We start from the raw sequence: 13,797 nt of genomic DNA, 5'->3' as shown, positions 1-13,797 counted from the left end.
GTTTATATTAATAAAAATATATATCATTAGTGTAAGTTTTTCACCATTCGATTTCAAATAAACCATGTTCTTTTTTGTAACCTTATGTCATCTGCATGCCTGAGGACCAGGGCTGAGGTTTGGAACCCCAGGGATTTACTAGCCTTCCGAAGCATGTTGAGTTGTGGCAGCTAAAAGACCAAGACCCACCTGGGCCGCAAAAAGTCCCTTCCAGCAAATACCTGGGACCCAGACCCTCTGTGGCATTTTTCACTGACAAAAGTAAACCATGACAAAGCCAAATATGAGATAACTATAAAGTGATCCTTAGGTTGGCATTTTAAAATTTCTTATTACCAAAAGGCCGTGGCAGATGTATTGTCAAGAAAAAACCTTTTGTGAAGTCGTTGCGTAGGTAGGCAATGCTGTTGAGGGGAAAAGCACCTTGGACTTCGTGACACTCATGGCCACAGGCAAGGGGATCAGTTCATATCCCTCGCCCTAAAGTATCATGATTTTAACCAAAAAGCAGAGGCATGCTCATCTTTGGGTTTCAGCTGAAAGGTATTGCTGTCCTTCTCTGCAAAGTAATTAGATGTTTATGTGAGCTCTCCAGCGTGGATCATACCTTATTGAGCATGGAACATCAATGACCCCTCTGGGAGCCAATCCCTATACAACTCTGATTAGTGGGCCAAAGTTAAGTGCTTTAGGAGATTGGCTCCTCTTGCAATGCCATAGCTGTGTTGCTGTGTAAAGTGCATTTGCAAAGTGCACACAATGATAATCTATTCTATAGGGACATTTCAGCTATCCTATGCATTGCAGTGAAGGAAAACCTTGCCACATAGTGGCCATTTAAGAGTACTACACCAAGTTATTTTAACGTGTTTAAATTGGCCAACATTTATAACAGAGGAACAGTTAACCACAGCTTTTTTTTATTTTGGGTCATTGCCTAAAACCTGCAATTGCACATATAGTCATGACACTGTCAGGCAAAACAAGTACTACAGGCAGCATTCACACAATGGCAATCCTTTCTGTGACCCGTCTATGTTTTTTCCCCATGTAATAGATAGGTGTCTTGCCCACAAAGTTTTTTTGGGGCTACGTTATAATCCTAATGCCACTTGGCTGGACTTGCTCCAGAGCTGAATATTGCAGTTCGTGTTGATGCAGTCATTTCTTGACACACAGCATATTAGAGACTACAAGGTCTAGCCTCCTCCTGACACACAGCAAAGGAGAGACTTCAATGTCTAGCCTCATCCTGACACACAGTAAAGGAGACTTCAAGGTCTAGCCTCATCCTGACACACAGTAAAGGAGACTTCAAGGTCTAGCCTCATCCTGACACACAGTAAAGGAGAGACTTCAAGGTCTAACCTTCTCCTGACACACAGTAAAGGAGAGACTTCAAGGTCTAACCTTCTCCTGACACAGCAAAGGAGAGACTTCAATGTCTAGCCTCATCCTGACACACAGTAAAGGAGACTTCAAGGTCTAGCCTCATCCTGACACACAGTAAAGGAGACTTCAAGGTCTAGCCTCATCCTGACACACAGTAAAGGAGAGACTTCAAGGTCTAACCTTCTCCTGACACACAGTAAAGGAGAGACTTCAAGGTCTAACCTTCTCCTGACACAGTAAAGGAGGTTCTAGGGATTCTCAGTATTTAGTGAATTATTCAGCATACAAGTGCCTAGGGATAATAACCAAGTGAAAGTGATTCCTCTCATGCTTAAACAAGGGTTAGTACTATATACTATTGCAGTAGTTATACAACACTCACTCCAATATTTCCTCCACACTGGTCATCACAACTTATTTGCAATTGACAATTTATTGCAAACCAGCTTAACTGGTGCAACCTGGGACATCAATGTTTGAAGCCACTTGAGTGTGATGTAACCTTTATGACTATTTAGTCATCTATAGATTAGCTCATTTGTTGTATATGTATCTAATGTAGGGAAATTTGACTTTACTGAGAGGGTGGTAGATACATGGAACAGCCTCCCATCAGAAGTAATAGAGGCTAATACACTGAGGGAATTTAAACACAAATGGGGTAGGCATAATAAGATTATCCTGGATCTAAGACAAGATCTAGGACTGATTAAGGTCTGCGGCTCCACAAAAGAAAATGGGCTGAATGGTTCTTATCTGTCGTCTAATGTTATGTTTCTATATTGTCTGTATTCAATTGATTGCACTTGTGGTACTTCTGGGGCTAATATAAGGGGACCTGTGCTGTTTGTCTACTGTTTATAGTGTCAACAAAGTTTAATAGAAAAAAAAACCCACAAAGCGAGCAATGGTGACGCAAAGGGTTATAAATAAACGCTACGCAATTCATCCTCAGCTAACGCCAGGTGACCTAATTTTGTGAACACTAGTGTATTTTGATCTACGTAGAAATGGCCGCAGTGATCCACACTGGAGATCATTTTTGTACAATAATAATCGTTAAACGGATCCATCTCTAGGGTGTAGAACTCCCTGGATTTGCAGAGGACAATGCGAGTAAATTACATCACTATACTTCCGATGCCAAACAAGGCTTTCTACCGAGCGGGCGCAACCACTAGAAAAGGGGAGGTCAGGCTTATTATAAGAAGCGCTTTTTTCCTTCCTCGAACGCTCAGTTTAATCTGTTTGTAACGTTAGGATCGCTTTACTCCTTTCCAACTGCTTGTGACCGTGCTTATTACAGTAATCATTTTAATGGATTTACCATCGCAACTGACACATTTACCGCACTCCCTTTTACTTAATAGGCTCGACCAGAAAGATGCCTGGCGGGAGTAGTCGGGAGGTGACGCAGCGGCGGCGGCCATCTTATTCCTGTGTGTCTGGCGTTTGCTGTTTGCTGCTCTTGGGCCGAGCGGACGCTCCTTCCGCAGCCTTCTCGGCCTAGAGCGCCCCAGGTCCCTCGGAGTCGCTTCGAGATAGTCAAGGTGTTTTCGTTAGTCTGTGCCTGATTTATCGGCTAGATCGCTGCGTGACATCGAGGCCTTCGCCTGTGCTTTCGTTACCGCTTCCTCACCGGCCACCGTCAAAGCGCGCCCTCGGTTAGGACTATGGGTGGGTCGGGGTGTAGAAGGGTGTGTAGCCCGCTTAGCGGCGCAGCTCTCATGCAGCGGGGTCCGTTGGGGGCCCTGGTCTTGTCTTGACATGGATCCCCCTGGAGCAGTCAGCACCGCCAGCCTCCCCTGCAGAGACAGCTGCCCCGGAGTCCCGACACCCGCACACCGCCTCCCTCAGACACCTTCCCAGACATGACAGGCAGCCGGCGTGGCTAGGACACCTGAGAGAGCGAGACACCGCACTTGAATCAGTTGCGACCCATTTTCCACACGGTTGACATTTACTGAACCCTCGAGGGCTGAGTGTCCCCAGCAGCCCGCACCCCCTTAGTGCCGTAAACCGGTGTTCTTTTGTCGCCTGTTACCGCGACATGGCGACTTTAACGCCTCATCGTTGATTTACCCAAATATAGGGAAGGTTTTAGACTCTTTGTGACAGCTAGGCCTCGACACTTGGCTCCCTCTTGACAGCGCGACTCCTGTCCTATTTACTCCCTGGCATCATGCTGTCCCTAACCAGGGGATGTCACATGGGCCTACTCTTTGCCCTCATCCCCGATACTGTGGGACCCCTTAACATGTGCCGTGAACACCCCCAACGCACATATCACACAGGGAAATAATAGACATTTGCACCTAGTTAGAAGCTTTACGCAGGAAGAGGGTGTTCGCCTGAAGCAACTTGTCATTTTAGGGCTCTATGATGCGATCTTGGCTTAGAATAATCACTTTTTTTTCCTTTTGATCAGGGAGGTTTAGATAACATGCCTTTTGAGGATGGCATTCGATTTTATGGTACACGAGAATAACAGGGAACAGCTTTACTTTATCAGCGGCGTACCCTCGGCATTTTAACCGATGTCTTTTTCTTTTTTGTATTTTTTATTAAAATGCCTTCTTTCGTTTCATCAGAAAATAATGCCGTGGCTGTGCGGCCCTTTGTGTTTATCCTGGTAGATACACAGGCTTGTCAGAAGCTGCCTAAATAGCCCTTTGGGTTTCGTTGGCCTGTCGATTAACTCTCTAAGAGGTGGTAACAATGGCTTGTTTCTGTTAAACCGGTGACGAGCAGAAAAAAAAAAACCGGTAACTTGTAATTAGTGAGAGGCTTCGTAGGTGCGGGCGCCAGCCGCGTGTTAAATACAATTAAAAACAAAAAAAATGGGGGACCCAAACTCTCGCAAGAAGCAGGCTCTGAACAGACTGCGCTCTCAGCTGAGGAAGAAGAAAGAGTCTCTAGCTGACCAGTTTGACTTCAAGATGTATATCGCCTTTGTGTTCAAAGACAAGGTAATTAATGGGATGGGGGTGGCGGGCAGATCTGTACAGCAGGATGAAGAATTAATTTGGCATTATATAGAAGGCTTGGAAGGTGGTTTTTATGAGTTGATAGGAGTCATGATAAAGAAAAAATCACTGCGGAACGCTTGAGCAATGTATATTAGGATTCTTAAAGTTACTGTAAGCAACTAAATGCCTGTTCTTCACTGATAAAATTGCACAGCGCTATGTTTTGTTACTGGTGAATAAATGCATCTGAAATGGATATCTGATCCATGATGTCACCTGACATTTGTCATCTTGACTTGGTCAGCAGCACAGTCTCCTGCAAGACAGTCTGACCTTGTGTAGGGAAAAAGGTAATGTTCCAGGTCAATGAACTTCTGAACACCCTTGCTTTGGATACCGATTCACCACTGATGTGTGCAGAAGTTAATATGTTAATGAAGTGTTCTTCATAGTTTCCCTTTTAAAGGAGTAATCGCGTTCAATAACAAGAATCGAGGAAGGCTGGCAAGAAGAAATAGGATTAAAAAAAAAAAAGACTGCAAAAGAGAAGCACTTTATTTTGAAGCCATTTTTCTCTTTGGAAATGACAAGTCTTGCTTTGTGGAGGAGAGCTTGGCTAACGTTAAAGGAAGCCGTGACTTCCCTTTCTGTGTTTCTTGCAAGTGCTTAAATATGGTGATTTAACGTGTTTTAGTGCTACTTCATTGAACTACTTTGGAGCTTCTTGGTGTTTTTGGACATTGCTCACAGGCTTATAACGAAGGGAATACTTTTTTTTACTACGCAGGTATTCAAAGCTGAAGAGCTTGTGAAGTTGGCCAAAGTAAACGTGAAAATGAACCTGGCTGCCCTGCTTAATACAATTCTTTATTCTGTCTAGAAAAAGAAGTCTGCTCTGTTCGAAGTTGCTGATGTGATACCAGTGATGACCAATAACTATGAAGAAAATATTCTGAAAGGCGTGCGGGATTCCAGCTATTCTTTGGAAAGTTCACTTGAACTTCTGCAGAAGGATGTAGTACAGCTTCATGCACCTCGCTACCAGTCCATGCGCAGGGTAAACAGTAACTTTCATTTATGCTACAAACTCTTATCTTCACGTGTTAAATAAAAACAGCCTATACTAATCAACATGAGAATCAGTTGGTATATTGAAAGCCGAGTGGCTCTCATGGAAAAGTTTTTCTTTCTTCATTAAATACAGCGCTATATACTGTATGGTGGGTTGAGTGATGTTTTGTATGACTTTCCCTGCTAAAGTCCTTTTCGCTATAGACCTTTTGAGTCATTGTGTCCGGCTGGGTGATCAGGGCTAAGCTATTGTAATTCTCTCGCACTCCGTAACGATCATAGAGCGTAATAGTATGTCCCAAAGTGAAAGAACCCGTAGGACCTAACAATATGCCTTAAGCATTTTGCAGTAATGGAAATCTTAAGTTGGCCTGAAGCCCATCTCATCAGAAGGCGCTAGCGTCGCTGGCTTCACGCTGACAGATGAGATGTAGCGGACTTCATTGCCGAAACCTGCTGCTTATTTTTGTGGCGTTCTCACAGCTGCCGGCTCATGTTTGTTTCCAGTGTGTTGCTTAGTGCGAGTGATACAATCGTATAAAACTTGTTTTTTGTCTCTAGGATGTAATTGGTTGCACTCAGGAGATGGACTTTATTCTTTGGCCTCGGAATGATATTGAGAAGATAGTCTGTCTTCTCTTCTCCAGATGGAAAGGGTCTGAGGAGCCCTTTAGGCCTGTCCTGGTATGTTGCATAAATGTCTTCGTTATGTGAACGTGTGATACACTGCTTCCTCTTGATTTCAAGAAAATATGTACAATTTAATGTTTTGTTTTTGTTTTTTTGCTGGCAGCACATAACACTTTAAGGCACTGTTGCACATGGGCAAAACATTATTTGCGCTTTAATCATATAAATCATGAATCGGTCATTAGATCATCACGTAAATACATTTAAAAGGGGCTCTCAAGAACTCCAATAAATGTCTGGACCTATTTGCTTGCAGTGTAATTTGCTGCAGTCAATACAAAAAGGACTCCACTGTGCATTAAAAAATTAATGTAACTTTTACTTGTTGAAAGAGCTTTTGCGGTCTCCATGGCAACAGTGTATCACTTTAGCTGTTCCCAGCAGAAATTATGAATATGACAGAATTTCACTTGATGGGTTACTAGCGATTCAGAAGTGAGTAGAACCTCACTTATACTGCTTTGTGATATTAAGATATTTTAGATTCATACACTTGTACTGTCTTGTTACTTGTTACTTGTGTATGTACCGCTATCATTTTGGTTTGTTTTCCAGAATTGTGCTTCAGCTATTGAGACTGGATTCAAAACTTGTATAAATTGCTTGCACTATACAAATGATTATACAAATCCCATCCACTAGGGAATGAGTTGGAGACTTTTATTGAAAATGCCTATGTCAGTGACGGTTAAAAGGATGTACCCTGAAAAAATCTCATTAAGCATAAAATACAGTGCTGAATACAGACCCACAGATTTGTAATGGAATAGTAAAGTAATGTTTTAAATTTTTACATGACATCTCATGTGCTCTGCTTAGGGTTTTACTGAAGCACACTGCAGAGCTGTCAAGTAGAATAGTTTGCGCATGGCTAGGACCGGATTTCAACCCTGAATACAATTCCTGTGACGTATTGATAGAAATACGAATCGCTTAATATGCAGCTGCCTGAAAACATACGCAAACGCAAATACAAATCTGATACTAGACAATTAGACTGTTGTGAATGCGGAAAATTCTTGTACGATCAAATACAAAACTAGTCCCCTAGGCTGAGTTGGTTAGTGTGGGCTGTGATGACAAGTGCTGTACTTATCACTGCATTATTGCTATGAAGGTAAAATGATTTTAAACCATTTACTGTGGCCCATGATTGTAGGCTATATGATTGTGGAAAACATGTTTTTTTTGTGCAAGTGACTATTCGTTTGAAAAAAATTCTCAAATTCTACATTTTAAAGTTGACTATGCTAAAACCTATGTAACTAAAAAGGACTATTCCTTCATCCATGACTTTTTTTGTGATCTGTTATTAGCAAGAAAAGTGCTATTTACTGTAAAACATCAGCTAACGTGTCCTTTTACTGTTTTCCCTGTTACAGGCCAAGTTTGAATTTCATCATGGTGATTATGAAAAACATCTTATGCACGTACTGAGCCGGAAGGATAAGACTGGGATTGTTCTAAACAATCCAAACCAGTCCATGTTCCTCTTCATTGATAGACAGCACTTGCAGGTAACGTTTAAGTTGATGGAGCCCTTCTAGAAAATCACACCGCGTTTTTGTGTATGTAATCTGCAGCAGATAGCATACGGACTTTGATTTTGTTTCTATGAAGTTTTAATCTCTTGTGGCTGTGTAGATCGATATCCCGTATTGCTGAATTATCTTTTTTCTCTCTTAGACTCCTAAAAGCAAAACCACAATCTTCAAGTTATGCAGCATCTGCCTGTACCTGCCACAGGAGCAGCTCACCCACTGGGCGGTCGGCACGATTGAGGATCACCTCCGCCCATACATGCCAGAATAAGGTGGACCAGTCAGACTGGGAAGATCAGATACGAGCAGCAATCTCGCTTCCTTCTCCGGATTCCAGAAGAATATGGACTCATGCTCAGAACACTTGTTTGTTGTGAACCTTCATGCTGGATATTTATTTTTCCTTCATTTTGTATCAGAACTTTTTTTTTTTTTTTTTCTTTTCCTTTTTTTTTTTTTTTTTAATTTTCCTTCTGCATGGACCTTGTGACGAGAGGATGTTCTGCAACATCTTTTGCTTTAGCCTCTGGAAAACAAAATGTGAAACGATGGGACACTGAATCAAATGTATCAGAAAGCACAAGGTATTATTTATTTAGTGGTCTTCCCATTTGCACTGGTCATACCCCTAACATCTTTTAGAATGTTAGACAGCAGTATTGAGGGTGAGGGGGTGAAACATGAATGTAATGGGTGCTGAAGCTTCATGGCTTTAGCAGAAAACGAAAGCACTATATGACTAATTTAAATGAATGCATGTGGTTTTGCAGCAGTAGAATGAAATCCAGTTCATTTAGCATTTGCTTTCATGTCTTAGTTCATTTTCCCGAGCTGAGAATGTACTGGCACCTTCTTAAAATGTTGATCTCTATTCCAGATTGCTGCGTACCTTCCGGTGTATCCCCTCCTGTGGGGTATATACTGATGTTCTTAAAATGTAGGAGTCGGCGGTAGCTCTAAAAAAAAAAAAAAAAATGGAAGTCAAATCCTCGGGCGCTGCAGAAACCGCGTTTCTGGTGAGGAATCTAGATAAGCACCTGCCGGTGAACAGTGCGGATATTACTTGTTTCTAAAATAAAAGTAATATTTCTATAAGAAACCCCATGATGGGTTCCTGGGGGAAAAAGTTTTACAAAGCAGTTGCAAACTTAAGTTTGAAGTATGAAAATGTTGGTTAAGATATCTTTATTTTGTGCAATGAAAATAAGGTTGACTACTGTATTGCTTAAGAAAGATTTGCTTTAAAGGATCCAAACGCCTTTCCGACAGTGTACAGGCCTGCTCCCTTCGCCTAATACTAGTGCTTACCTGGTTTAAATTTGTATCTAGCTTTTTTTTTTTTTTCTTTTGGAAATTGGATTACAATGGAAATGAAAATAAATGAGGTGAAATCAGACTTTCTCAATTTCTGCGCAACACTCATGGTAGAGAATTGGTTTCTATAAGTGATATGAATCATATATATATATATATATATATATATATATATCTCACTCACTCCCGGCGGGTCACACTAAAGACATGCTGGCTGCCGCCCAACGATACATGCTTATGTGGGACACCTTGGTTTTTGTTGCTTTTCTAACATAAAATGTAATAAATATGAGTGACTCAACACCTGAAACTGAATTGTTCAAACCATAATACATCAGGTTTTAGGTGACCAAGTATGGTGAAAAGGGTTCCTGACATGTATAGGCCCATTCCCAACCAACAGAAGTCTCACTGAAATAGTTACTAGTCCTCTTAGTTTTGGATACAGTACAAATGCTTCTATTTGCTGGCCTGTCAGATGGGCTAGTAGGTGACTAGTTTATTTTCCAGCCCTGAGCATGTGAAGCTTCCATGGTTTATTGTCCAGAGCTGCCATGATGTCATCCTAGCGCTCACCAGGTCCTATGACCGTGCCGAAGTTAAAGATGGCATTGAACTCTTGGGCAAAAACATGCTACATAACAGTATTTCTGTTCTGCCTTAGTGTATAGACACCTTTGCTATATATTTTATTTTAAACTATATACATTTGCACTTTTGCCTCAAGTGCTTAGTCTAAATCAGGGGTATCCAACCTGCGGCCATCCAGCTGCTGCAGGACTACATCTCCCATAATGCTCTTTCAACCAAGTACCTGACAGAGGAGTATGGGAGGCATGCTACGTTTGGTTTAAAATCATGGTTCAATGTGTTCCTAGCCAAGCATATAAGAGCGATATGAGCCACAGTGCGAAAAAAAACTTGCTAACCTTAACTGCCTGTTTGTAAAGGTTGGTAAGGTAATCCAAATAGCATATTACTATCTAAAACTTGAATATTTAGCCCTTAATGTTGCAAGAAATCTGAATTTCCAGGAAGCTGTAGTAGTAGAGGGACTAAAACTATGGGATTGATAATGTTGACATCAATGGAATGTGTTGTCGTCGCCCCCCCCAAATGGAAAACAGATAAGTGAGAATATCCACACCTTTTCAGCAACTTTAAGGTTAATTAGAACTTAAAATGCCGAATGTGTATTTGACAACTGTTTTAAATTCTAGACCTGCAGGGTTGTTGTTAACCATTAATGGGAGGCTACTGCAATCACATGCACTTTCATGCATAGAATAGGCTGGCCCCAGTTTGCTGTTCCTTTTACAAATGTATGGGGGGGCCTGCAGACTGTCTCTGTATGCATCGGCCCCTTCCCCAGTATCACACACAACTCATTGGGCAAGATATACTTCCTGCCGGCCAGCTCTGGCGCGGCAAACACGAAGGGCAGAGAAGTCGATGCGCATGCACGGTAAGAGCTCCCATTGACTTCAAAGGCCATGCTTTCCTGCCACTGATTGGCTGTTGCTAGGTGGCAAGAATAGTTGGACCACTGAGCAAGGGGCAGCTTCTAGCTCAGGTAAGTCGCCCCCCCCCCCCCTTTGGAAGGATGCATAGAAAAGTACTTGCTAGAGTTCTTTAATATGTGTTCTTTGGTGGGGATGTTGGGGCATGAAACTGTCCCTTTAATTTATTGCCCCTATGTAGAATCTGATTGGCTCTCCCAGCTTTTGTAAGGGTGGGTTGAGTTGAAGTCTTAAAGACAAACTACTTAATATTGGTAGATGTCATAGATCTCTGCTTCTCTCAAGTGAAATAGGCTGGGTTCATGGTTTGGAGAAAAATGAATGTAATGATTACAAACTATTTTAGTAATAGTAATCCAAAATGTCATTTTAAGTGTTTTCTGTTACAAAGTTTTCCCAGTTATCACTTTAGACGGCTGAATATTTGGAGCGTGTCGAGTTCTATCTGGGTTAGGTCGGTCTAGCAGCCAAACACTCTGTATGATACAGCTTTGCTGTAAACTACGCCGGCTCGCTCTTCATCACCCAACCGGACCCTCTAACCCACGCGTCCGCACTTTGACAGACCCCTAGGTCCGCAGGATGGAGGACAGAAAATGGAGGAGGAGAAAGGTAGGAGAAGGGGGGGGCTGTAAGGGCAAGTGTGACTCTATGTTTGTGTGTAAGGGCAGTGTATGTGTACATGCGTGTGTATGGGGGGGCATTTGTAAGGGCAGTGTATGTGTACATGCGTGTGTATGGGCAGTGTATATGTGTGTGTATGGGCGGGCATTTGTAAGGGCAGTGTATATGTGTGTGTGAGGGCAGTGCGTATATATATATATATATATATATATATATGTGTCCTGATGAAAGTCAAATAAAGACTGAAACGTTGACCTGCAAAAGAGTAATCTGTATTTATTGGAAAAAGACCTAGAGTGCTGGTAACTATCCATAGACTGTGTGTATGTATATATATATATATATATATGTACATCATGTATTTTTGGGGGGGGGCTAAGTTCCTGGCTGATCTGGGCCCAGAGGTGGATGACAGTGTGTCCTGGTGTGTGTGTGTGTGGGGACGCCAGGGTCTGTCTGTATGGTGGGTACCCGGAGTGGTGCAAGAGCCTCGGGCAGCTTCTCATGGATTACGGCTGCGAGAAGCAGAATGCGCGGAGCCCTTTGCCTTAAGTTTTTTCCCCACAAATCAGTTATTTGATGTAACCCATGTTCTATCTCCTGACAGAAAATGCTTCTTTCACTCATTCCTGCAGTGGATTTAGACCCTGCCATCCCAAAGCTCCACTGCCCATCTTTAGAATATTTCAAAGAGAACTTCTTGACGTTACAGAAGCCGGTTATACTGGAAGGAATCATCGGCCATCGGCCTTACATGAAGAAGTGGAGGTAGGACAAAATATTGTTGGTTTCTTAAAATAAAATTCCATTGATTATTTATATACACTTCTGATTAAACGGTGATTTTTAATGGAATCTCTTCATAGATGTGCATAGTCCCTTCATCACTCCTGTGTTCCAATGGCCCTTTATCACTCCCATCACTCCTGTGTTCCAAAGGCACGTTGTGTTCGTTTAAAAGGCTAATTAATGGTTAAAAAACCCTTTTGTAATTATGTTTCAGCCAGAAATGTCCTTGTTTTCCATGAAAACAGCCGAGTGACCCCAAACCTTTTAAATGGTAGTAAAGGGACAGTCCCTCTTTCAATCTCAATTAAAAGATTAAAGATCTTAGGTCTGCAAATCGGGACTGCCCTGCAAATCCAGGATTGTTGGGATGTATGGTGTAGGCCTACATAACTAGTTTGGTCATCAAACAGTATCTGGTCCTTTCAAATGGACAACTCTAGGGCTGCAACTAACGATTATTTTCATAATCGATTAGTTGGCCGATTATTTTTTTTCGATTCATCGGATAAAAAAATGAATGTAAATTTTTCATTTATCAAAATAATTTAATAAACAAACAGGATGTTAAAAACAAACAGCAGAATAAAAAAACTTTGATAGAATGCATTTCTTGTTTTCATTTCCCAACCTGCCCCAGTTATGACATTTGAGCCCAGGCTGGCCACACTGCCTCCCAGATATGCTACACTGCCTCCCAGATATGCCACTCCACTCTCCTAACATATGCCTTATACCCCCTAATATGCCACTCCGTCTTCCCCAGATATGCCACTGTGCCCCCTGATATGCCTTATACCCCCTAATATGCCACTCCGTCTTCACCAGATATGCCACTGTGCCCCCTGATATGCCTTATACCCCCTAATATGCCACTCCGTCTTCCCCAGATATGCCACTGTGCCCCCTGATATGCCTTATACCCCCTGATATACCACTCTGTTTTCCCCTGATATGCCACTGTGCCCCCAGACATGCCACTGTGCCTCCCAGACATGCCACATTGCCTCTCAGACATGCCACATTGCGTTGAGTAGTGGAAGTTATTTCAAAATCCATAATTTGTTAATTATGGGAAAATAGAAACCTTTAGAAATGAAGAATTATAGGGTCCGATATCACTGGAATTAAGTTATGTTTGGGGGTTACATAAAGTGGATTACTGAAAACTGACTTTTATTTGGGACATTCCTATCTCCATAAATCACAATATACTGTCTGCTTATGATATCATAGAAGCAGAAGCTGTCTTGTGATGTCATGTCTACGTAGAGCTATCTGTGGACAATGGCACCTGTATACAACACGAAGGAAACAATAACAAAAAAAATGTAGATGTTTCTCCAATTTATTATGATGTTATTTGGAAAGAAGGCAAAAAAAACCCCAGTTTGTGTCTTTTTCCGATTTTGCAACAAACCAGGGAAAAAAATTCCTTGAATATTATGTTTTTGGCACTTGGCCAGGGCTTAGTCCATCCTTCAGGCCATCCAGTCTGGAGTCACAAAGGAAAAGCCAGAAAGAAGGTGAAATGAAGATGAAGAGGACGTGTTCTCTGTGCTCTCCAAGACTAATGGAATCTCCTGAAGTGTCTGCAAGTGGAGATCTGATGTTGATGTCGGCCGGTACGGGGGAGTGGAACGGCGGCTCTCTAAATCCTCCCACTTAATGTCCTGAAAGAATGGATGCCACCTAATACACCCCGTGATCCAGAGGCGATAATCAGGATCTTTCATTAAAAGATGCTTCAGGATGTCCGCAGCTTCTTTGGAGATGTCTTTGACATTCCGAGGGCTTCCTTTTACAATGGAATCCATTAGTACCCTCTCGGAGTAGTGATAGAACGGTAACTTTCCGTGAAGCATGCGGAATAAAATCACCCCGAAGGAC

At 42.1% G+C, this 13,797-nt stretch overlaps 1 protein-coding gene across 1 annotated transcript; it reads left to right on the top strand.

Annotated features, from left to right (window-relative positions):
- The first annotated feature begins 4,232 nt into the window (after positions 1 to 4,232).
- LOC149289583 (uncharacterized protein C6orf62 homolog) lies at positions 4,233 to 7,934 on the top strand. The gene is made up of 5 exons (XM_089490473.1): positions 4,233 to 4,361; positions 5,242 to 5,418; positions 5,994 to 6,116; positions 7,505 to 7,639; positions 7,809 to 7,934. Exons 1-5 carry the CDS (start codon positions 4,233 to 4,235, stop codon positions 7,932 to 7,934), a joined length of 690 nt encoding a protein of 229 aa, XP_089346599.1.
- The last annotated feature ends 5,863 nt before the right edge of the window (positions 7,935 to 13,797 follow it).

The sequence above is a fragment of the Sceloporus occidentalis genome, unplaced genomic scaffold, assembly GCF_023333645.1.
Source record: "Sceloporus occidentalis isolate IW3139 unplaced genomic scaffold, rSceOcc1.0.p SCAF_44, whole genome shotgun sequence".
Lineage (NCBI taxonomy): Eukaryota > Metazoa > Chordata > Lepidosauria > Squamata > Phrynosomatidae > Sceloporus > Sceloporus occidentalis.
The sequence above is the reverse complement of the archived record's forward strand: the minus strand, read 5'-3'. Positions and strand labels throughout refer to the sequence as shown.